Raw genomic sequence first — 25,862 nt, forward strand, 5'->3', positions numbered from 1 at the left:
CTGTCCCTCAGCTTGTACAATGTTGGTGGACAGGACACGGTTGTTGCTGTTGAATCCCAAGACTGGCCCAGGAACTGATACTTCACTCCTCCCTGCTGTCTTGTGTGGGTAGGATAGAGCTTCAGTCTCCATCACCCACCATCCAGGGAGCAATTCTGACTGGCACACAGAGATCTTCCTTTCAGAAAACCCTTCCAGGGGAGTCTTAGAGCCTGGTAGGTGCATCAGGAAAGGGGCACAGAGGCTGGAACCTAGGAACTTTTACTGAGTCTCTAGGACCCTAATCAGACTAGCCCTGAGACCAGATATCTCTGTTTTTATTCTTGGTTAAGGAACTAATTTATACTTAATTTACTTAATATGTTAATAAGGATGCATCTGTTTGAATCTGTGCTCCAGGGCCATAGCTGTCAATTAGGTGATGGGACTGGGAGTCCAGTGGGAAGATGCTGCACAATGAGTGAGGTGCAGGAAATGGTTGCAGGAAAGTGAAAACACATCGGGAAGTTTTGATGTTTGGGGAGGAAATGGAGCTTCAGATGTGGAGAACAATGCAGTGAAGTGAGACCGTTTGTAATAAATTTCTTAGACAGGCTTATTTGAGTATGTTTTGTATTCATTGAAAGATCCAGACCAGTGGAGGGAGACAGCATCTTGCAGCTGAAGATGGTGAGACAGACATTGCAGTATCTTCTGTCATGCTGAGTATTCACATGAAAAAAATATTTAATAAGTCTAAAAGGAAATACTAAATAGTTTTGTAAGAGGCTGAAGCCAAGGGGACCCCCCCGCAAAAAAAAGGATTTGTAATGATTAAGTCATTACTCTTAAGTCTGTCCAGAACTCAGGGTGTCCAGGAAATATTAAAAATATGGGCTATGCTCACCCCCACAAGTCTGACCTGGGGGATGGGATATATGGAGCAGGGCCATCGAGAGTTGTTTTGCATAGCAACAGTTTTGCAAATAACCTCTAGAAGGGTCATTTAACATATCTATAACTTTTGACTAGTTTCATGGATGTATTAAATAGCTGTGGCCATGGTTTGAGCCAGGGAGATGGGAGTGACTTCCACCCAGGATATAACTGGGAGGCAACTCCCCTCACCGACTCCCTGCCATTACTGTGTAAGAGCTTGGAGATGATTGGCTCCATGCTACAGGGCCACATCTGCCAAGACTTACTATGGTAGGCCAGAAAAGCTGAAAAAAATATGGGAATGCTGGCAGGTGTAGCTGATTGTGGGAGGAGTTGGAAATGGGTCTGCAGAGGAAGATTGGCATTGGGATTACACCCAGGCGCGGCAGCACGACAAGAGGAACCACGGGACTTTGGGTGTCCCTTTGCCACTCAGCTTAGGAAGCCAGAAAGCAAGATGTAGCAGTGATGCAGAGGTCTCTCTTAGCAGTTTGGAAGAATGCAGGAGAGATTCTGCGGGAAGGAAAGGGGTGAAAGGACTCTTGCTTGGTGGGCCCTGAGAAGGTGCATTGTGGTTTTGGATTAAGATCTGGAGATCCCAGTAACACAGCAGATGGTTCTGGGAACCAAGGGAGGCCTACCAGCTGAGCAAGGATTACTGGGAAGGACCGGGAGCTACCTGAGCCGCAGACCTCTATTTCTTTTCCTGAGACGTGGTACCCCAGAACAGGCAAAGGGGGAAAAGAAGGACTATGTGTTTGTGGGTGTTTTAAGGGACTTTGGGATTTTAATGAAGATATTAAGTTATTACTCTTAAGCCTGTATAACTTTTGCGCAGGGGCCATGCTAATCTTCTCTGTATAGTTACAATTTTAGTATATGTGCTGCCAAAATGAGCACAAGTCTGTATAACTTTTGAATAAATAATTCCTCTCTTTTCACCAATCTCTGACATGGAGAGCTATAATTCCCTGGTGGTGTGCAAGGTGAACCTAGTACAGGGGTACCCCAGGAGAAGGGGGGTCCATTTGGTAAAACTGTGTGACCCCTTCTTCAGTGGCCAACCAAGGAAAATCATTGGAGACCACATGTGCCATAGCTTTAAAGTAATACAACTACTTGCACATGCACAATAAAAGCCTGCCAAAGCTAGCCAGAAAGTATCGACCCTATAAGAATAGAATCCTCCAGCCTAAGAGGTCAGTCTCTGCTTGGAGTTGGCCTGCTCCCATGTTCTTTGCTATAAACTCTATGTGTTTGGTTCAATTCTTTGTCCCAATCACCAAGAACCTGGTTACTTGTGCCCACCTGTGACAGTTTACTTCATTATTGGTGAGGCTGCATATATTTTGGAGTTTGTGCCCTTTTAATTTTGTATTAAGTTGAAATTCCTATCCTACAATCAGTCCTTCCTGTAGTGGTCATTTTTCTGCACACTGAATGAGAGATTCTGTCATGTTCTTGGAAATATAAATTGAGGACTGACTGACTTTTAGCCAAAGTGTATATACTGTGCTGAGCAACAATAGTTTTGACAATTCAGTGATGAAAATATTAAGGTCACACACTGTACCTTAAATCTTAATGACACCAAGGAATTCTAGTTGAAAACACTGTATTTATGCCATGAAGATTCACTGTCCCTGCTAACTGGGTGGAAATCTCCAAATATTTAAAAATTTCTGTTCTAATCCCTGTGGATTTTCCAAGTAAAATGCCTACCCAGTGAAGCTAATGAATGGAGATGCTTAAGCTCAGTCCCTCCATCCCTTGTCACTGAAGGACTGACTCTCTTAGACTGCTGAGAGAGATGCTGGGAAGCGCTCCCACACCAGTTGTTCACAGTAAGCATGGTACAAGGTGCAGCCAGGGGGTCCCCAAATAGGAATTTGTAATGGGATCCAGAACTCAGGGTGTCCAGAAAATATTAAAAATATATATAGGATGTCCTTGCCCCCACAAGTCTGAACTGGGGGATGGGACACATGGAGTAGGGCCATTGAGAGTTGTTTTGCAACAGTTTTGCAACTAACCTCTGGCATGGCCATTTAACATATCTATAACTTTTAACTGGTTTCATGGATGTATTAAATAGCTGTGGCTATGCTTTGAGCCAGGAATTGGGAGTGACTTTGAGCCATGACATAACTGGGAGGCAACTCTTACAGCACCCGTGTGAGAGCTTGGAGGTGATTGGCTCCAAGCCACAGGGCTGTGCCTCCCTGGACTTAGTATGGCAGCCCAGAAAAGCTGGAAAAATACAGGAGTGCTGGTGGGAGTAGTTGGTTGTGGGAGGAGTCGGAAATGGGGCTGCAGAGGAAGATTGGCACTGGGATTTAAACTCAGGTATGGCAACCATTTGAGGTTGGGACCACACAGCTTTGGCGAGAGTCAGAACAATGTGACTTTGGGGTGCTCCCTTTTGCCATGTGGCTTAGGAAGCAGGAGAGACCTTGCTGAGAAGGGGTGAAACAACTCTTGCTGGTGGACCATGAGAAGGTGTTGCGTGGTTTTGGATTAACTGGAGATTGTGGTAGCGACACAGCTGATGGTGCTGGGAACTGCAGGAGGCTGGCCAGGCAAGTGCAGATTTCTGGGAACCAAAGGGCTACCTAAGTCAAGGACTTCTATTTTTTTCTAAGATACAGTATCCTGGACTGGGCAGAAGGGGAAGGAAGGACTGTATGCATTTGTGGGTATTCTAAGGAACTTTGGGGTTTCAGTGAAGACACTAAGTTATTACTCTTAAGTTTGTATAACTTTTGAATAAATAATTCCTTTCACTTTCACCAGTGTGTGGCATTGAGAGCCGTAATTTCCTGGCAGCAGGTGAGGTGAACCTAAAACAGGGGGATCCAGGGAGAAGGAGGCGCCCATTCGGTTATAGTATATAGTTACCCCCTTCCTTCCACGGGTGTGTTTCTGTAACAAGCACACATATGTGCATACAGCTCTAGGTGTCAGAGCCTGGCACGAGTATCACTGGCTAATCTCAAGGTGTCTGCAGCTCTGGGTTCCTCCTAGAGGCTCAGGGGAAAAACCTGTCTTCTCCTTAATTCCAGTTTGTATTCTGACCACCTTCATTGCTTGGCTCTGGGCCCTTCCTTCTTCGTCGAAGCCAGCAGTGTCGCATTTTCCCCTGGTCTCCCTCTCTGTATGTAGGGGAGCACTGTGCTGACCTTAGTCCCCCTGGATGATCCTGCTCATCTTCAACCTTAAAGTCAGCTGAGTAGCAGCCCTGTTCCATCTGCTACCCTCATCCTCCCCTTGCTATGAAAAAAATATTTTATTCCAAGGAACTGAGGATTAGAGTGGACATCTTATAGAAGTTTTCCTGCCTGCTACAAGTTGCTTTTCATAAGTGCATTATTCTGTGCCACTCAAGCACCCTTTTATTAAGGCAACACAGATTCAATCATAGCCTCTGGAATGAGTGAATACACTCTTTCTTCACAACCCCATGCAGAGAAGATATTTGGATCACAGGAACTAAAATGACTGCAACTGAGTCTAACACAGAACCACAGCCTTTCTTCCCAAAGAGTGGTCCACAGACCAGGACCTGCAGCATCAACACCGCCTGGGCACTTGTCAGAAACACAGCTTCTCTGAGCCTGAAGGACCTGATGAATCAGATTCTGCATCTGAACTAGAATCCTGGGGACCTCCTATGAATTTGAAACTGAAAACTGCTGGTGTAAAGTAGGTTTTGTCACTTTTTAACATTGACATGGGGGAGGGATAATAATCGGGGTGGGTTGTGTGTATGTTTGTGAGTTGTAGGTGTTTAATGGTATCCCTTCAGGTATTGGTAGGGCAAAATAATTTATGGTTGAGGCCAACTGGCTAGAAGCAACCTGAAAAAAGTTATCATCAAGGCCCATCAATGCTCTGATACTAACTTTGAGCAAATCACTAAACCCCTGCAGCTCCTCCCTAAGACCTTGCTTCTGGCTGTTCCCTCTGCCGGGCACACACTTGCCCACATAAGCTTGATGTCTCTCCTTTTCTCCCTTGAGTCTTGTGCTCAAATGTCATCTTGTTGGCAGGTCTTGCCTAAAAAAACATGAGAAATAGAATGGCCTTGTCACTTTCTCCTTTAGACCTGCTTTCATTTTCTCCACAGGATTTGTCACTATCTGTAATGTTAAATTTATTTCTTTTATTTGTTTCTATATTTGACAGGGGACTCAAGAGTTGGGAAATTTTAGTTTTAGGTAAATAGTTAATAAGCCTAGTAGGTAATGCATATGTTAAAGCTATTGTTTCAGGAACTGCAGATAAGTTCCACCACTCCCTGGAGAGACAGCTGGCCTCTGGGGCCACAGCTGGAAACATTTGAGTCATTGTGTTCCAGGGAGAGACACCTGCCTGTCTGCCCAGGGACAGCTAACTAACTGCCCAGGGCTAGAATGCTGCAGTTTTTTAATCTAATTTTCCCTGAATTTCAAAACCTCTCGCCACACTTTTTTCTCTGTTATAAAAAGGCTGGTGTGGAAAGAAAATGTAAGACGGTCCATTAGGGTATGAACTGCTGTCTTCCTGGATCACTGGCCAGATGAATAAAGCACCCATAAAGACTCAATCCCCATCTCTGCTTATTGGGTTCGGTATGTGACAGGCAGCATGAACACTGGCGTTTTCCAGTTTCATATTCTCTGCCAGTATTTACTGGTAGGGACTTGTGTTCTTCAGCACCTTCTACTCAGCCTGGACAGGGTGGAAAACACATTCAGCACTCAACTTATATTCCCGAAGTACATGATATATTTCTCATTAAAACTGTAGTATGCCTGACATCTTGGGGAAAAAGTAGGTTGGAACAAAAATTCCTACTCTGAGATGACACAGAAAACTAAAGCAGAACAGATCTGTCCCAAAAGATGAAATGTATTTCTTGACTGCAAAATATAAATGGTAGCATTAGAGCTATGTGAGTAATACTGGCTTATATGAAAATTACTCCTGTTCTCTTTCACCTTCTTGAAAGTCAGCTCCACCTAATGGATCCAGGAAACCTTACTAGAGTGTCAGAATTTCTTCTCCTGGGACTAGCAGAGGCACCAGAACTACAGCCCCTCCTATTTGGGCTGTTCCTCTACATAACCAGGTCTGCATGTACCTGATCACTGTGTCGGGAAACTTGCTTATCATCCTGGCCATCAGCTCAGACTCCCACCTCCACATGCCCATGTACTTTTTCCTCTCCAGTCTGTCCTTGGCTAACATCTATTTTCACCTCCACCACCATCCCAAAGATGCTGCTGAACGTCCAGACACAGATCAAAGCCATCACCTATGCAGGCTGCATCACACAGATATATTTTCTCATACTCTTTGCAGGGTTGGATGACTTCCTCCCAACTATGATGGCCTATGACCAGTTTGTGGCCATCTGTCACCCCCTGTACTACACAGTCATTATGAACCCCTGGCTCTGTGAACTGCTGGTTCTGGTGTCCTGGATCATAAGTGCATTGGATTCTTGCTACAATGCTTAATGGTGTTGCTGCTTTCTTTTGTACAGACTTGGAAATCCCCCTTTTTTCTGTGACTGCGAACATGTATTACAACTTGCCTGTTCTGACACCTTTTTGAATGACACAATGATGTATTTTGCAACTGTGCTACTGGGTGGTGGTCCTCTGGCTGGGATCCTTTACTCTTACTCTAAGATCATGTCCTCCATAGGGGCAATCCCATCAGCTCAGGGGGAGTATAAAGCATTTTCCACCTGTGCATCTCACCTTTCAGTTGTCTCCTTATTTTATGGTACAATCCTAGGAGTGTGTCTCAGCTCTGCTGGTACTCACAGCTCACAGCCAAGTGCAACAGCCTCAGTGTTGTACACTGTGGTCATACCCATGCTGAACCCCTTCATCTACAGTCTCAGGAACAGAGACTAAAGAGAGCTCTCAGAAGATTCTTTGGGGTGGCAGGTACAAAAGGGACAATCACCCTAAGTTTGAAAAAGTGACCTGCTTTGTTGGCCCCAAAACTCAAAACCAGAAATTATGTTTTTTTTTTTTTTTAGTCAATCATGGGTTGTGAAGTTGCTCTTTTGTTTCTGTCTTGGAATTTCCTTTGTTTGTTTCAACTTCTCTATACAGATTAAGTCCCATTTTATGAGCTTTCTACTTTGTCTATTGTCTAGACAGTTATTCCCTTTGTCCTTTTTCTTCCTCAAAGATTTTTTCTAAACCTTGAATAGGAATATATTTGGAAGTTTTATTAACTTCTGTGGCAACATTATTATCTTAAGAATAATTTCTTCGAAATGACATATGATTGTAAGTAATTTGTTTTTGTTTGTATATAGAATAATAATAAGTGGTATTAATTGTGGAAAACACCTCACTTCACTTCTAAGTCTATTATTTGATTCCATAAAAATAAAAATTGTGACTCTTCAATCAGGATATGGAAGTAGAAATTACTCTGTGTTTATTTTCTCCAGTTTCTGTTTCCATGATTTCAACCTCTGTATACAATTTAAGTGAATCACTGTAATAACTTTTCAACACTGTGATCTCCAGCAGCTTTTCTTTGTCATTTTCTCCTCTCCTAAATTAATTCCCAACCTTGGATGAAACATTGGACATTGCCACTTACCTCATGAATTACATGGATTTGTTAAGAACAATTTCTTTTGAAATGAAATAAGCATAATGAGTAATTTTTCTTTTTGTTATCACTAAAAGAAACATCGAGTTGTACTCGATGAGAGGTACATAAGAGAGTTGTCCTTCTCTTATGGAATTATACTGCACTTGTAACCAAAGCCATTTATATCATTTCAAAGAAGAAGAAAATAGAAAGAGCAAAAGTTTAATACTCTTGTACATCATTTTTTCTTCATATCTCACTACCAAAACTTCTCTTATTGAAAATGTAGACTTCAACATATAGTGTGATGTATAACAGGTCATTGATTTGTCTTCATTAGAGGATCCTGGTTCTTATTGAGCTTGGTGTGTACATTCTTACCATAGTCACAGGCAAAACTGACCATCAAATCATGTCTCCAACTCTAGTTGATGTGGAAACACAAACTTCAATACTTAGTTCAACATAATATGTCCTGAGAGTCAAACACAAACCTTAAGTGTGAAGAAGCAAAATTTTAAGTCATACATTTATTACTATGTAAACAACTTTTATGGCGTATGTTTATTTACCAATGTATATAGGATTGGTGTCCCTGTATTAATTTATGCTTGGTGTGAATTATTGCTTGGTGTAATTATGTTTTCTATTGAATTGTCTTCCTGCCTCCACTTGAAAACTTTCATTACTGCCTAAAGATATGATTCCCTCTATTGTTCTAAATGAAGCATTTCCCCTACTGTAAATATTATGTAACCACCACTGGAGAGGTAGGAAAAGAACTACATCAATCTCATGCAGTGTAATATAATATGTAATGTGATCTATAGATATGTCATATATGTACATAATGGCCAAACAATGACTCACTAGAGAGCTTGAATTCCTGTCCCATATCTGTGACTCAGAGTTGTAAGTGTTGCACAAATATACATGTTCTTTCAACAACTTCTGCTAACCTACATGGACACACTCAATAGAGTCCCTCTTTAATGCAATTATTTGACATAAACTTTAATACCAGAATAATAATGAATGCTATCTTTAAATTCAAAACAAAAGTCTATAATAACAAACAACAGATTATAATAAAGTTCTCCCTTCTGTCCTACTTTGGTTATCGTTGTCATGGGCGGTCCCTGCATACCAGGTCAACTTAGAAGCAAATGGTTTAATATGATGCACTTATTCTAGTGAGATTACATGGTGGGAAGTTGTTCTGAGTTCTGACTGTCTCCTCATGGGTCTGTAGTCAGCTGTCAGTCTGTCCTATTGTGTCCCTAAGGCTCATCCATGAGGCTGAATGTGGCTGTAGTGCTCTTCTCTGCTCAACCAATCATGTCAGTTTATTCTCTTTATACATGCAATGAGTCATTAATTTATGGAGAAAGTGAATTTATTAAATGACAATTGCTTTATTTTAATTCCTATATTGATATATAACATTTGCTTTCTTCTTGGTTAGAAGAGATTCTTCCAGCACTTCTGGGGGGTGACTTGGCTACCTGTGCTCTAGATGTAAACCTGGAGCACGCTCTACTAGCAAAGTTAATTCCTAACTAATTCATGGAGCATAATTACATATAATACACGCACATACAACATGCTGAATTAAGTGAGACATATAAATTAGAATTTATACTACATGACCCCATTTGTGTATACCTTTGCAAAGATGTACAAGGGTTAACTCCTTTGTTATGTTATTGTTAAAAATGTAATCACCCTGAACTAGTTTCTTCTTCTTTCTTTCATTTCTGACAGTAATATGAGATATAAATTCTAATTACAGATAAATATTGTGCAGAATAATTAATGTATTGAAATACTCTGTTGAGTTCAAAAGACAATCTTCAGTTTAGGACTGTGTGTGTATACATTGTGTACACTTTTCCCTCTCAAATAAGCACCTTCACACACATACATGTACATGCACCCAGAATCACATATATCCCATTTATTATGCTAAAGAAATCTTTGAGGGAAATTGGAGGGAATAAAGATAAAAAGAATGAATGTTTGAGTAAACACAAAATGAGAGAATGTAGGAATTTGACACAAAGATTTAAAGGAGGACTATAGGAAGGAAATGGTGTCGGAGTAGGAAGGAGGAGATTTGGCTTCCCTCTGCTCACAGGAGAGAATCCTGGCGATCTATGGAGTGGAGGAGCAAGCAAACACACACCTCAGCCTATGTGAGAAGAGGGGACCAAGGATTGTGGCAGAACTGAAAATCCAGTCTGTGAGGGGAGTGCTGCAACCGGTAGGGTCCCAGGGACCATTGCGTTGGGTGGTGGGGGGGCTAGGGAGGTACAGCCCCAGGCCCAGTGCTCCTTGCTGGGTTGCCACAGAGTCCTTGGGAGAGAGCTGGGACAACTGCTCCCTCCTCAGCCAAACAGGGTCTGAGTGGCACCAAGAGGAACCCAGTTGCTAGCAAACACATAAGGGCTGTGAGCACCCTCAGAATCTGTGGCACTGCAGGGGTTGGGGGTCGTCACAATGGGCGCTGATCCCCATGGTCGCTGGTCTGGCTGGAGAGTAGGCTGTGGAGAAGCCGGGCCCAAGGTGTGGAGTGGGCAGGCTTGAATAAGAGGAATTTCTCAGAGGAAGGAGTGAAAAACAGACACTCTTTGGGGAATTCTCCTACAGCAATTGCTGGCCTCCCTTCCACCCAGCTGGGCAGTGATCCAAAGTTTGCACACAGTTGTTGTGCATGTGTGGAAGACCCTGCACAACCCCATAGTGCTGGGGAAGGGTGAAGCGGTTGGCCGAGGACACAAGCCTCGCTCGCGCGTGGGAGTGCATCGCCACACCCCAGTCCACAGCCGTAACCCTGCAGAAAGGCCTGGTTCCCATACCCAGGGCGCAGGGGCCCAGGAGCCATGATAGCTCCCCAGACATGTGCACCACTGACTGAGTCAGATTCTGAAGGAAGAAAAGCCATACCAATCACCCACTCACCTGCTGCAGCCAGCAAGACCAGAAAACCGGTTTGGCCACTTTGAAACCAAGAGACTTTTAAATTTTATTCTATTTTTTAAAACAATTCTTAATTTTTAATTTTAATTATTTTTATTCTCTTTTAATTTCTTTTTCCTCGCTTTCCCTGCTTTCTTGTTTTAATCCTTCCTCTTTTTTTTCCTCCAATTTTAACTCTTCTTCCTTCCTTCGTTTGCCTTTTAATTTTAATTTTTAGTAATACCTACAAATGAGACAAAAACCTGAACTGTGAAAGGACCAGAGTTGAACCCAAGAAGAGGGAATCACAACGCTGTGACGCTGAGACAAATTTCACTCTGCTATTAGAGAACCTGAAAGTTACTGCATATTTGTATTATTATTATTTTTCCAGTGTTCCTACATCTTTTTTTAACACTATTTTTATATCCCTCTTCTTTTTGTATAGCCTGCTTTGCTAGGCTGGATATATTGTATGACCTGACAGCTTTCCCCTGATATCTCTTTCTATACTGTATTACTAATCTACTGTCCTTTAACTCACCTGTGTCCCATCAGCACACTACTCGAGGTTCTGTACTCCCTATTCTTGTTACCTAGATCTCATAGATTCTGTCATATGATTGTTGCCGTAATATTATTCTAAAAAACTGCTGTTCCATGCAATTGTAAGTACTTCACAACACCCCCTGCCCAGATCTTAGCCCATTTGAAAGCTTCCTGAACTCTATTACTGTAGTGGTTAACGCTATTGTCTCACACACTGCACCTACTTACTATCCTTTACTCTCACCTTACCCCAGAATCTGACCACCCACAACCTCCCTGCTTTATAGATCCAACTCACAATCCTTCCTCCCCCAACAAGAATCCTATCTTCTTTCCATCCTTTCTAAAAATCAGCTAGCTGGGTGGAAAGCCACTGTTAACACTATACATAGTGAAAGGATCTCCTATATCTTCCCTACTTGCTACTACTGTAAATAGCATAGAATTCTCTGTTGCTGTCTTAAACCATTTTGCCTTCCCCCTCCAACTGATGACAAAAATGAATAGGTGGAGGAGGTGAACACCAGGATACCCACTGGAAGAGGAAACCCAACAACAAAGGAACCACTAACACATAACAACAGAAGAAGGTGAAGGAGGGAGTAGTAACCACACAAACATCAATCCAGGACCTATCTGGAAATACAACGAAACAGTAGAGACAGTACCCAATACAAGCAACTGAACAAGATTTCTTTAAACCTTGTACACACAGAAGAACCAGCTTCAACACAACCTTCCCTCACCAGCACAACAAAATACAGAAGGTGGTGGACAGAGTGACCCTCATTTAACCAGCTGGTGGGAAGGAACCACCAAAGAAGGACTCAACAACAACCTTAACCCAAAGGCAAACAAAAAGCCTACTTAAAAGACAGCCCAAGACCAGTGAGCTTGGGAGATCAAGGAAACAGCACCACTGAAACTCACTGCTATTTTACTAAAGAAGTTCACAACATAAACCCAGGGAGCCACAACACATCAATATAAGAAGCTGAGGCGAACCAGAAGAGTCTCACAAACAAAGGGAAGACAAAGAAATAATCCCCAAATGAAAGGAAAGGAGGAAGCCTCAGAAAGAATGCTAAATGAAATAGAGGCAATTCAACTATCAGATATTGAATTCAAAGCACTGATTGTCAGGAAGCTCAATGAGCTCAGAATGAGCTATGAGAAACTATAGGGAAGCTAAAATGAATCCAATGAAAACTACTTCAGCATAAAAAAGGAAATAGAAACTCTCAACAATGGCCAAGAGGAAATGAAGAATAGAATTTCTGAACTGAAGAACACAGTAGAAGGAATGAAAAGCAGGATCGATGAAACAGAAGATCGGATCAGCGAGCTAGAGGACAAAATAGAAGAAAACACCCAGAAAGAGCAAGAAAAGGAAAAGAGGCTCAGAAAGAATGAAGAGGGATTAAGAGAAATGCAAGACAATATGAAACGTAATAATCTCTGTATAATACGGATACCGGAAGAAGAAGAAAAAGAACAAGGGATAGAAAACCTAGTTGAATAAGTGATGATGGAAAACTTCCCTAATTTGATGAGACAAAAAGTCACACAAATCCAGGAAACACAGAGAGTCCCAATCAAGAGGAACCCAAAGAGGCCCAACTCAAGACACATCATAATTAAAATGGCAAAATTTCCAGACAAAGAGAGAATCTTAAAGGCAGCAAGGGAGGAACAGGAAGTAACATACAAGGGAGTCCCAATGAGGCTAACAGCTGACTTCTCAATGGAAACACTCCAAGCCAGAAGAGAATGGCAAGAAATAATCCAAGTAATGAGAACCAGAGGCCTGCAACCACGACTACTTTACCCAGAAAGGCTCTCAATTAAGATAGAAGGCCAAATAAGAAGCTTCTCAGACAAAAGAAGTCTGAAAGAATACACCTCCACTAAACCAGCTCTGCAAGAGATGCTAAGGGACTGCTTTAAGGAAAGAAAGGAAAAGAGAGAGTGAGAGAGGATCACAGGTACATAAAAGGCAATGAATAAGTACCTATCAATAATAACCTTAAATGTAAATGGATTAAACGCTCCAATCAAAAGACATAGAAAGCTGATTGAATAAGAAAACATGACCCACACATATGCTGTCTACAAGAGACCCACCTCAGGATAAAAGATCTGCACAGGTTGGAAGTGAAGGGCTGGAAACAAATTTTCCAAGCAAATGGACAGGAAAAAGAAGCCGGGGTAGCAATACTCATATCTGACAAAACAGACATCCAAAGAAGGATGATAAAGAGAGACGCTTTCATAATACTCAAGGGAAGAATTCACCAAGAAGACATAAATATTGTAAATATATATGCACTCAAAATAAGAGCACCCAAATACATGAAGAAAATCTTAGAGGACTTCAAGAAAGATATGGACAGCAACACAATTATTGTGGGGGATTTTAACACCCCACTATCAAAAATGCACAGATCTTCCAAACAAAATATCAACAAAGATATTGTGGCATTGAACAATAATACCCTAGAGGAAATGGGCTTTACTGATATTTACAGAACCCTCCATCCAAAGAAGCTAAATACACATTTTTTTCAAATGTACATGGAACATTCTGAAACATTGACCACATGATAGAACACAAAACAAGCCTCAACAATTTAAAAAAAAAATGAAATCATACCAAACAATTTCTCAGATCACAAGGGACTGAAACTAGAAACCAACCCCAAGGAAAAAACCCAAAACACTCAAATTCATGGAGATTAAACAGCATGCTGTTAAACAATGAATGGGTCAAGAATGATATTAGGGAAGAAATCAAAAGGTTTCTGGAAACAAATGAAAATGAACTTACAGCAACCCAAAACTTATGGGACACAGCCCAGGCAGTCCTGAGAGGGAAGTTCATAGCGATACAGGCCCACCTAAAAAAGTTAGAAACATTTCAAACAAACAACCTAACCCTACGTCTACAAGAACTCGAGGAACAACAACAAAGGCAGCCCAGAGCAAGCAGAAGGAAGGAAATAACCAAGATCAGAGCAGAATTAAATGACATAGAGACTAAAAGCACAATTCTAAAAATCAATGAATCCAGGAGCTGGTTCTTTGAAAAGATAAACAAAATTGACAAGCCTTTAAGCAGACTCATCAAGAAAAAAAGAGAGAAAACCCAAATAAACACAATCAGAAATGAAAGAGGAGAGATTACAACTGATACCACAGAAATAGACAGGATTGTAACAAATTACTGCAAAGAGCTGTATGCCAAGAAATTGGAAAACCTAGATGAAATGGACAAATTTCTAGAAAAATATCATCTTCCAAAATTCAATAAAATGGAAGCAGAAAGGCTGAACAAACCAATAACAGCAAAAGAAATTGAAGCAGTAATCAAAAAACTCCCAACACACAAAAGCCCTTGACCAGATGGTTTCACAGGAGAATTCTACAAAGCATTTAAGGAAGAGCTAACCCCTATCCTTCACAGACTATTTAAAAAAATCCAAAAAGGTGAAATATTCCAAAACTCTTTTTATGAGGCCAACATCATCTTAATTCCAAAACCAGATAAAGACACAACAAAGAAAGAAAACTCAGGCCAATATCGCTGATGAACACTGACGCTAAAGTCCTCAAAAAGGTACTGGCAAACCACATCCAACAGTACATTAAGAAGGTCATACACCATGACCCAGTGGGATTCATTCCAGGTATGCAAGGATGGTACAATATTCGCAAATCAGTAAATGTAATACATCACATAAACAAAAGCAAAGACAAAAACCACATGATCATATCAATAGATGCAGAAAAAGCATTTGATAAGGTACAGCACCCATTTATGATAAAAAACACTCAGTAAAGTGGGAATGGAGGCAGCATTCCTCAACATAATAAAGGCCATATATGAGAAACCTACAGGCAACATTATACTCAATGGGCAGAAATTAAAATCTTTTCCACTAAGAACAGGAACAAGACAAGGATGTCCACTTTCACCACTTCTATTCAATATAGTACTGGAAGTTCTAGCCACAGCAATCAGACAAGAAAAAGAGATAAAAGGAATCCAAATCAGAAAGGAGGAAACAAAACTGTCACTGTTTGCAGATGCAATGATAGTGTACATAGAAAATCCTATACACTCCACCAAAAAACTGCTTGACCTAATAAATGAATTTGGCAAAACAGCGGGATACAAAGTCAGTATCCAGAAATGAAAGGCATTTCTGTACACCAACAATGCAACAGCAGAGCAGAAATCAAGAAAAAAATCCCCTTTGAAATAGCAAAAAGAAAAATAAAATACCTAGGAATAAACCTAACCAAAGAAGGTAAAAGACCTGTATTCAGAAAAATACATAACACTGAGGAGAGAAATCAAGGAAGACACAAACAAATGGAAGCATATACAGTGTTCATGGATTGGAAGAATTAATATCATCAAATGTCCATACTACCAAAAGCAATTTACACATTCAATGCGATACCTATTAAAGTACCAATGGCATATTTCACAGACATAGAACAAACACTTCAGGAATTTATATGGAACCATAAACGACCCGAATAGCTGCTGCAATTTTGAGAAAGAAGAGTAAAGTAGGAGGGATCACAATACCTGACACTAAACTACACTACAAGGCCACTGTAATCAAAACTGCCTGGTACGGGCATAAAAACAGGCACATGGACCAATAGAACAGAACAGAGAGCCCAGAAATAAACCCAAGCCTCTACGGTCAATTAATATTTGGCAAAGGAAGCAGCAAAATAAAATGGAATAAAAATAGCCTCTTGAACAAATGGTGCTGGGAGAACTGGACAGCTATGTGCAAAAAAATGAAACTTGAGCACCAACTTACACCTTATACAAAATAGATTCAAGGTGGATAAAAGACTTAAATATAACCGTGACACACTAAAGTCCTAGAAGAGAACGTAGGTAGGAAAATGTCAGATATTTCACGCAGAAACTTTTTTTACTGACATGTCTCCCAGAGCAAGGGACATAAAGGAAAGAATAAACAAATGGGACCTCATCGAAATTAAAAGCTTTTGCACAGCTAAAGAAAACAGTATCAAAATAAAAAGAGACCAACTCTATGGGAAAGCATATTTGCCAATGATACCTCAGACAAGGGTTTAAACTCCAAAATATATAAAGAACTTACACGACTCCACTCTAAGAGAACAAGTAACCCAATTAAAAAATGGGCAAAGGACTTGAAGAGACACTTCTCCAAAGAGGACATACAGAAAATCCAAAGACACATGAAATGATGCTCAATATCGCTAGCCATCAGAGAGATGCAGATTAAAACCACAATGAGATACCACTTCACACCCATCAGAATGGCCATCATAAACAAAGCAACAAACAACGAGTGTTGGAGAGGCTGTGGAGAAAGGGGGTCCCTAGTGCACTGTTGGTGGGACTGCAGACTGGTACAACCACTATGGAAAGCGGTTTGGAACTTCCTCAGAAAACTAAAAATGGATCTGCCTTTTGACCCGGCAATTCCACTGCTGGGACTATGTCCTAATAACACTGAAACACCAATACAAAAGAACCTTTGCACCCCGATGTTCATAGCAGCACAATTTACAATAGCTAGGTGCTGGAAGCAACCTAGATGCCCATCAGTAAATGAATGGATCAAAAGACTATGGTACATTTACACAATGAAATTCTATGCAGCAGAAAGAAAGAAGGAGCTCCTACCCTTTCCAACAGCATGGATGGAGCTGGAAAGCATTATCCTAAGCGAAACAAGCCAGGCAGTGAAAGACAAATACCACATGATATCACCTTTAACAGGAATCTAAACAACAAAACAAAACAAAAAAACTAGCAAAATATAACCAAAGACACTGAAATAGGGGATAGTCTGACAGGGACCAGAGGGGAGAGAAGAGGGAATTTCAGGGGGGGAATGGGTAGGGTTTACAGGAACAAATTTGGAGGACACGTGGACAAAAACTAGGGGTGGGGGGTAATGCGGGGGAAGGGGGGAGGTTGGGTGGGTGGGCTGGAATGGGAGTAGGGGGGAGAAAACTGTACTTGAACAATGATTAAAATAAAAATATTAAAAAATTAAGGATAACTGAAGAAAAACAAATAAAGGAAGACTATAATGTTAATAAGAAATTATTTTTCCTATCTTAGGTCCTGAAAGTCTTCAAGCTCAGAACATTTGCACTTATGGAATGAGGAATTCTCTGTACCACCCAGTGGGGCAGAATATCTCCACATGGACTTTAATTTACACCTTTTATTTGAAGGTGGGATTTTACCATGAAATGGCTGTATCTAAGCAATACTCACTGAATGGATTGAGAAGCTATATAGTCATGGGTATGTAAAGTACAGCATACAGAATATAGTCAGTAATATTTTAACAACTATATGTGATTTCAGATGGTATTAGATTTATGAGGGTGATCACTTTGTAAATTACATAAATGCCTAATCACTATGTTGTACACATGAAACTAATATGATATTGTGTGTCAACTCAAAATGAAAAATAAAAGGTTTAAAATGAGAATCTTAAAATTAGTTGCTGGAAACAATTTTTTCTTTTTCTGTTTTATTTTTCAATTACAGTTGAACATATTTTAAAAATTTATTTAATGGGGGAAGGTGGGAGGGTTTTCAGGAACAACTATAGAAGACACATGGACAAAATCAAGGGGGGCGTGGATCAGAGGAGGTGGGGATGGCTGGAGTTGGGGGAAAAAGGGGGAAAATATAGACAAGTGTATTGGAACAACAATAAAAATATAGAAAATAAATTCCAGATGAATTAAAGATATATATGTGAAAATCAAAATTTTATAAAAAAAAAACAGAAAAACAAAGCTGAGTATCATAGTTATTAAGAGTCACAAGCACATCAGGACTCAAAACTACTTGGCCATGGTAGAGAACTGTAGAGACTCAAGTTGAAGATCACTAGGGACTAAGGCAGAGTTGTTTGTTTAGGTCTAAAATATGAATTGCACATTCATCTGATGAAAAGAACCAACTTGGAATGTGTTCATGTATAAAAGGGACAAAAATAGGATCTGGAAGGACTGTTTTGAGGACAAGATGAATATAATCGGCAGTTTGATAAAGATAACAGAAAAACTGACCAAAAATTATATTTTTATTACATTTATCCATCTTCAATGCCAGCAACAGAGCATCTACAAATGCTCCTCTGACACCAGTTCTTCTGCTCTCTTCCATATTTAGAGGACAATTGTGATGACATTTCACCAACCTGGACAATCTGAGCCAATCTCCTTATTGTATGACAAATGACTAATAACTTTATTTCATCTCTTATCATAGTTACCCTACTGGGTGAACTAACATATTCCAAAGTTCTCTGAATTAGGATGTTGACATCTTTTGAGGCCCTTATTCTGCCTACTACAATGCCTTTCCCAGATACAAATTATTCCATGTCTCTCTGGAGCTCTAAGTTAAAAGAATCAAACACAGAATTTATCCTCCTCTATGGAATGAGTGGAAAATTTGTCTTTCAAAATTACATACACAGAAGATTCCTGTTGGAGAAGACCTAAAATTACCCTCCCCTAACTCTAACACAGAGCCATAGTCAGCTACTCAAACTGTGGTCCTCAGAACAAGAAGACCTGCAGCTTCAACATCACCTGGGAGTTTGTCAGAAATGCAGTCTCTGGCCCCACTGGAAACCAGAATTTGCACTTGAACTTGAAACTTTGGTGACTTATATGCACAATGAAGTGGACAAGTACTGATCTACAATAGATGTTTTCACCTTGTCACAGTTGACATTTGGGGCTGGGTAATTCTATGTGTTGGGTGGTGTCCTGTGCATTGCAGGTGTTTAGCAGCCAACCTTCAGAAATTACAAACATCCCCAGAGGCAAAGTCATCTCTGTTTGAGAATCATTGGCCCAGCATCTCCAAACTGGAAGCATCCTGACTGATTGCAATCAAAACTCTGTCCCTTCCTTGGTTTGTACCTTTGAGCACAACAATTAGTCCCTCTGTGCCCCTTTTCTGTGTTGGAGAAGGTAGTTTCTCAATGCACTATCCAATAAAAGGCATTTCTGTGAAACATAAATTTGACAGTGGTTACAAAGTGGAAGGCTGAGCTATGGTGCCTAAAATTTAAATGTCCTTTTTATATTTAATAAACATTTGATGATGGGGCACCAGATGCCAACTGTTAACATGCGATATCACTATGAAATCCCTAACTGTTCTGGCTGAACAATCATGAACCCTAGGGGTATAGTGCCCAAGGTTTTATACTAAGGGAACAAATATCTCCCCTTTCTTAGAGGGGGAAGAGGGGTATCAGTGGTGTGTCCCACCACAAATAAATGCTTTGAAGACCCAAAGACCAGTCAGACAAATTTCTCAGTATAAGACTTTGTTTTTCAATTACAGTTTACTGTTAATATTTTTTTGTATTGGTTTCAGGTGTACAGCACAGTGGTCAGACAATCATAAACTTTACATAGTGGTCCCCCCTTCCCCCTCTGGTACTTCCAGTATGCAACTGGCCTCACACATAGTTATAACAATATTATGGACTATGTTCCCTTTGCTCTACTCCATATCCATGAGACTATTCTTAACTGCCAATTTGTACTTCTAACTCTCTTTAACTTTTCCTCCCAGTCCCTCAAACTACTTCCCCTCTGGCAAGCACAAGTCTGCTCTCTGTGTCTATGAAATTGTGCCAATTTTGTTTGTTCATTTATTTTGTTCTGTAGATTCCACATACAAGTAAAATCACATGGTATTTGTCTTTTTCTGACTGGCTTATTTCACTGAGCACAATACCCTCTAGGTCCACCCATTCAGAAACTTTAACACAGAGATGGGATGAGGTGCTGGGAGGTGTAGACATCAGGAAGCAGGGCAGTTAATGGAGAAGGACTAATCAAAACTGTACTCAGATGGCTTATTACATAGTCTCCTAGGAACAGAGGATCAGCAGGAAAACTTTCCATTCTGTCTACACCTGCATCCCCAATGGGAACTATGCACTTAGAGGTTAGAGTGCCAAGAAGTAAATGTGCCTAATGAGCAGACCTGGAGAGCTGTAAGTAGCTCCTGTACTGCAGCTTCTCAGCGTGTGCAACCTTTGGATGGAGAAACGTGGCTGTTGCTCTTGGAGTCCTGAACCTGGCAGGGAGACCAATACTTGACCACTCCTTGATGTCTCGTCTGGGGCAGAGTTTGTCTCCATCACCAACCACCCAGGGAAGATTTTGGACTCCCACAGGGAAACCTTCTTGTCAGAGTTCCCATGCAGGTGAGTCTGAGAGCCCAACAGACATGGCAGGAGAGGATCAGAGAGACTGGAAACCAAGAATTTGTACCTGAAATCACCTGAGAACCATTCCAACACAGCCCAGATAGACACCAGTGATCACTGTGGTTGCTGGCTGACTTTACAAATAAATGAGTGTTTATTCATGATGTGGAAAGGAAAGTGAACATTGTGCTCAGAAACACAGGTGTCAATGTTGACAACTAAGTGGTTTTAACTGAAGAAATATTAAGAGAGGGAATTGGAGGTGTGTTCCTTCCAGTAGAAGTAGAACATAAGTTCAATGAACAGGAATAGACAGATAGGTTATTAGCTGTGGAGGAACAGACAGTGATATGAGGGCATTTACAAATGTTATGATGGGGCCTATTAGACTATGTCTCTCTATGATGAGAAAGATCTGGATCAGGGAAGGCTCACAAATACACCCTTGCAGTAGCAGGGCATGAGACATGCATTTCACAGCATCTTCTCTCACTCTGGCTATTCACATGAAAAAGCATTTGTTTGGTAGGTAAAAACAAATGTGCTGATGAGGTTCACTTTGTAATTATTTTATTGCCTGTGAGGCTGAGTAAGGAAATGTGTGAGTTTGTTAGGCATTTAATGTCTCTGTTAAAATTTCTCACTCCAAGTTTTTTGCTTTACATGTGTATTAATTTATTTTAAATTATAGTTGGACTACAATATTATAACTTTCACTATGTCATACACCAGAAAGTTCCTTGCTCTTGGATAGTGTTATCAGAGTATTTTTATTCCTTTTTTGTTTGTTTAAGTATAGTTCATAGACAATATTACATCAGTTTCAGGTGTACAATAGAGTGGCTCACACCTATAGCCATTGCAATGCAATTGCCACACTAAGTTTAGTAATTACCTGTCACTATGCAAGCTTATCACAATATTTTGGCTACATTCCCTTTTGTTATTTTTATTGGATTCCTTCTAACCAAGAATTGCAGTTTTTTATATAAACTGTCTGTTTTCCATTTAGTTATTTTAGTTATGTGTACATGCACTTTTGGAGAATGTACATAGTTGATAAATTTTGTGTCTTCCAATCTATCAGCCAGTGATACTGTGTTGTCTCTGTGGCTTTTTCAAAAAATGTTTTTAAATTGAAGTATAATTTTTTAGTTTAAGTAATTGATTTATTAAATGTTCTTTTGACCACATGGAAAAAAGCTGGGAACAAAGTTTTTGTAGTTCTTGTGCAAAAGAGAAAAAGAAGGAAGTGAAAACTTCATATAACTTTGAAAATTATAAACACCAATTTGAATACTCTTACCCATAACAACCAATTGACATGGAATGTTTTGGAATTAGAATAGACATAAAACATTATATTAATTTCAGGTGTACAACATAATATCATATTTGTATATAATGCAAAATGACTTCCACACTAAGTGTAGTTAACCTCTGTCACCACACACAGTTACAAATTATCTCTTTGGGTTTTTTTTTTGGTTTTTAGAATCTTTTTTTTTTAATTTTATTTTAATCATTGTTCAAGTACAGTTTTCTCCCTTTTACTCCCAATCCAGCCCATCCCCCCCAACCCTCCCCACTTCCCTCCCATTACCACCCTTCCCCTAGTTTTTGTCCATGTGTCCTTTAAATTTGTTCCTGTAAACCCTTCCCATTCTCCCCTGAAATTCCCTCTTCTCTCCCCTCTGGTCACTGTCACAAATTTTCTCATTGATAAGGACTTTAAAACTCTCCTCTCTAGCAACTTTCAAATACATGATTTAGTATATTAGCTTGAGTCACCATGCTGTGCCTTACATCACATCCATCGCCTTTTTGCTTTTATTTTTCTTACTGGAAAAATTGAGTAAGACAGAAGAATTCTTCATGTGCTTTTAACAGAAGAAAAATCCTAATGAGTAATGGCACTAGGCACATCCTAAAAAGGATGCTAGACCATACACCAAATATGGAATTAATTTCTTGGTTCTAAAATTTAAATAGTAGCACTTATGCTAGGTTAGTAATGTTTGCATGTGTGAAAATTAGTCATGTATTTTTGCTATATTTTGGAAGTCAACTGCACCACATGGAAGCAGTGAATCTTACACAAAATATGGAATTTCTTCTCTTGGGATTATCAGAGGAACCAGAAATGCAGCCCCTCCTTTTTGAGCTGTTCCTCTGCATGTACCTGATCACTGTGTTGGGAAACCTGCTCATCATCCTGGCTGTCAGCTCAGACTCCCACCTGCACACACCTATGTACTTCTTCCTCTCCAACCTGTCCTTGGTAGACATCTGTTTCACCTCCACCACCATCCCAAAGATGCTGGTGAACATCCAGACAGAGAACAAAGCCATCACCTATGCAGGCTGTATCAGCCAGATGTATTTCTTCTTATGCTTTGCAGGATCGGACAACTTTCTCCTGACTGTAATGGCCTATGACCGCTTTGTGGCCATATGTGACCCCCTGCACTACATGGTCATCATGACCCCCCAGCTCTGTAATCTCCTGGTTCTGGTGCCCTGGGTCATGAGTGCCCTGAATTCCTTGCTACAGTGCTTGATGGTATTGAGGCTGTCCTTCTGCACAGACTTGGAAATCCCCCACTTTTTTTGTGATATCAAACATATGGTGCAACTTGCCTGTACTGACACCTTTCTTAGTGACGTGGTGATATATATTTCAGCTGGGCTGCTAGGTGGTGGTTCCCTGGCTGGGATCCTTTACTCTTACTCTAAGATAGTGTCCTCCATACAAGCAACCCCATCAGCTCAGGGGAAGTATAAAGCATTTTCCACTTGTGTGTCTCACCTCTTGGTCGTCTCCTTATTTTATGGTACTGGCCTAGGAGTGTATCTCAGCTCTGCTGGTACTGACAGCTCACATTCAAGGGCAGTTGCCTCAGTGATGTACACTGTGGTCACACCCATGTTGAATCCTTTCATCTACAGTCTCAGGAACAGAGATATAAAGGGGGCTCTGAGAAGATTATTTGGGGTGGCAGCTATAAAAGGACCATTTGTCCTAGGGCTAAAGAAATGCCTGTGTTTATAGAGCTCAAAGCCTAGAGCCAGATATTGTGACTCTTTGATCAGGCTGTGAAAGTAGAAATTACTATCTCTGTTTATTTCCTCAAGTTTATGTTTCTGTGATTTCAACTTCTCTATAATATTTAAGCGACTCACTGTTAACTTTTCAACTTTATGATATATAGCAGCTTTTTCTCTATCCTTTTTCTCTCTCCCAAGTTGATTCCCAGCCTTGGATGAAATATTTGGATGCTCCCATTTATCTTATGGAGACTACGTGGATTTCTTAGGAACAATTTCCTTTGAAATGAAATATAGCATACTGAGTACTTTTTCTTTTGTTTCACTAAAAGAAACATCTTGAGTTGTACTTCTCTTATGGAATTACACTGCACTTGGTAACCAAAGCCATTTATATCATTTCATAGGAGAGGAAACTAGAAGAGCACAGTTTAACATCTCTTGTACATCATTTCTTCATATCTCACTACCATAACTACTCTTCCTGAAAATGTAGACTTCAACATATAGTGTGGTTAGTAACAGGCCATTGGGTTGTCTTCCCTCATTAGGATCCTGATTCTTATTGAGCTTGGCGTGCACATTCTTAGCATAGTCACAGGCACAACTGACCATCAAATCATGCCTCCAATTCTAATTGATGTGGAAACACAAATTTCATAACATAGTTTGACATAATATGTGCTTAGAGTCAAAGACGACCTTAAGTGTGAAGAAGCAAAATTTTAAGTCATACATTTGTTACTATGTAAACTATTTTTATGGTGTATGTTCACTTATTGATGTATATAAGATATGTGTCTGTGTGTAAAGGAATTTATGCTTGGGGTGAATTATTGCTTAGTGTAATTATGTCTCCTACCAAATTGTCTTCCTGCCTCCACTTGAAAACTTTCATTGCTGCCTAAAGATATGATTCCCTCTATTGTTCTAAATGAAGCATTTCCCCCTACTGGAAAATTGTGTAACCACTGAGTGGTATGGAAAAAGCTATATCAATATCATCCATTATATATTATATATGTGATCTATAGGTATGTCATATATATACAACAATGACCAAATGATGAGTAAGTAGAGAGCTTGAATTCCTGTCCAGTTCTGTGACTCAGAGTCATAAGTGTTGCACAAACACACATGTTCTTTCAATCCCCTTGCTTACCTACAAGGGAATCAAAATGAAATCACTTTTTAATACAGTCACTTGGAATAAACTTCAGTAGGAGCAATCATGATGCCATCTTCAAATTCAGAACAAAGACCTATAATGACTAGTGGTAGATTATGATATTTTTCTTCAGCTCTGTTCACTATGATTATTGTTACCAAATAGCTGTCACTGCATATGTCATCCTAGAAACAAATGGTTTAATATGATGCATTTATTACCAATGAGATTACGTGGTGGGAAGTTGTTCTGAGTTCTGATTGTTTCCTCACGGGTCTGTAGTCAGCTGTCAGTCTGTCTATTGTGTCTCTAAGGCTCATCCATGATGCTGAATGTGGCTGTAGTGCTCTTTTCTGCTCAACCAATTCATGTCAGTTCATTCTCTTTATACATGCAAGTGAGTCATTAATTTATGGGGAAAATGAATTTATTAAATAATAATTTATTTTAATTCCTATATTGATATATAACATTTGCTTTCTTCTTGGTTAGAAGAGATTCTCCTAGTGCTTCTGGGGGTGACTTGGCTACCTGTGCTCTAGATGTGACCCTGAGCCACACTCTACTAGAAAATTTAATTCCTAACTAATTCATGGAGCATAATTACATATAATACACAGCACATACAACATGCTGAATTAAGTGAGACATACAGAAATTAAGAATTTATACTACATGACCCCATTTGTGTATACTTTGCAAAGATGTACAAGGGTTAACTCCTTTGTTATGTTATTGTTAAAAATTTAATCACCCTGAACTAGTTTCTTAATTTCTGACAGTAATATGAGATAATAAATTCTAATTACACATAAACATTGTGCAGAATAAATTAAATGTATTGAAATACTCTGTTGAGTTCAAAGACAATCTTCAAGTTTAGGGCTGTGTGTGTACAATTGTGTACAATTTTCTCTCAAATCAGCACCTTCACACACATACATGTACATGCACACAGAATCACATATATTCCCATTTATTATGCTAAAGAAATCTTGAGGGAAAGTTGGATGGAATAAAAATAAAAAGAATGAATGTTTGAGTGAACACAAAATGGGGAGAATGTAGAAATTTTGACACGAAGATTTAAAGGAGGACTATAATTTTAATATGAAATTATTTTTCCTAACTTAGATTCTCAAAGGCTTCAAGATCAGGACATTTACACTTATGCAATGGAGAATTCTCTGTACCACCTAGTGGGGCAGAATATCTCCACATGGACTCTAATTTTCACCTTCTATTTGAAGGTGGGATTTACCATGAAATGGCTGTACTTAAGCAGTGCTCACTGAATGGATTGAGAGGCTTAATAGTCATGGGAATGC

At 39.9% G+C, this 25,862-nt stretch overlaps 1 protein-coding gene, 1 non-coding gene and 1 pseudogene across 3 annotated transcripts; 2 read left to right on the forward strand and 1 right to left on the reverse strand.

Annotated features, from left to right (window-relative positions):
* LOC114503700 (olfactory receptor 7A10-like) lies at positions 1-24,561 on the forward strand. 2 transcript variants are annotated; one of them, XM_036032457.1, is made up of 3 exons: positions 1-215; positions 20,237-20,315; positions 22,383-24,561. In XM_036032457.1, the coding sequence occupies exon 3, from the start codon at positions 22,396-22,398 to the stop codon at positions 23,368-23,370; it is 975 nt and encodes a 324-aa protein (XP_035888350.1). In that variant the 5' UTR covers positions 1-215; positions 20,237-20,315; positions 22,383-22,395; the 3' UTR covers positions 23,371-24,561. The 2 variants fall into 2 exon arrangements, with proteins under 2 accessions (XP_035888350.1, XP_035888349.1); XM_036032456.1 differs by lacking the exon at positions 1-215 and having other exon boundaries at positions 20,145-20,315.
* On the reverse strand, positions 1,712-1,818 carry LOC114504349. The gene has a single exon (XR_003685131.1). It is a non-coding gene; the product is annotated as a U6 spliceosomal RNA (small nuclear RNA).
* LOC114503699 lies at positions 6,110-6,883 on the forward strand (annotated as a pseudogene).
* Positions 24,562-25,862: the final 1,301 nt, after the last annotated feature.

The sequence above is a fragment of the Phyllostomus discolor genome, chromosome 8 (genome assembly GCF_004126475.2).
Source record: "Phyllostomus discolor isolate MPI-MPIP mPhyDis1 chromosome 8, mPhyDis1.pri.v3, whole genome shotgun sequence".
NCBI lineage: Eukaryota > Metazoa > Chordata > Mammalia > Chiroptera > Phyllostomidae > Phyllostomus > Phyllostomus discolor.

Excerpts from the sequence above, each read along its gene's own strand:
- LOC114503700 (XM_036032457.1), top strand. The coding sequence starts at position 22,396 with ATGGAAGCAGTGAATCTTACACAAAATATGGAATTTCTTCTCTTGGGA.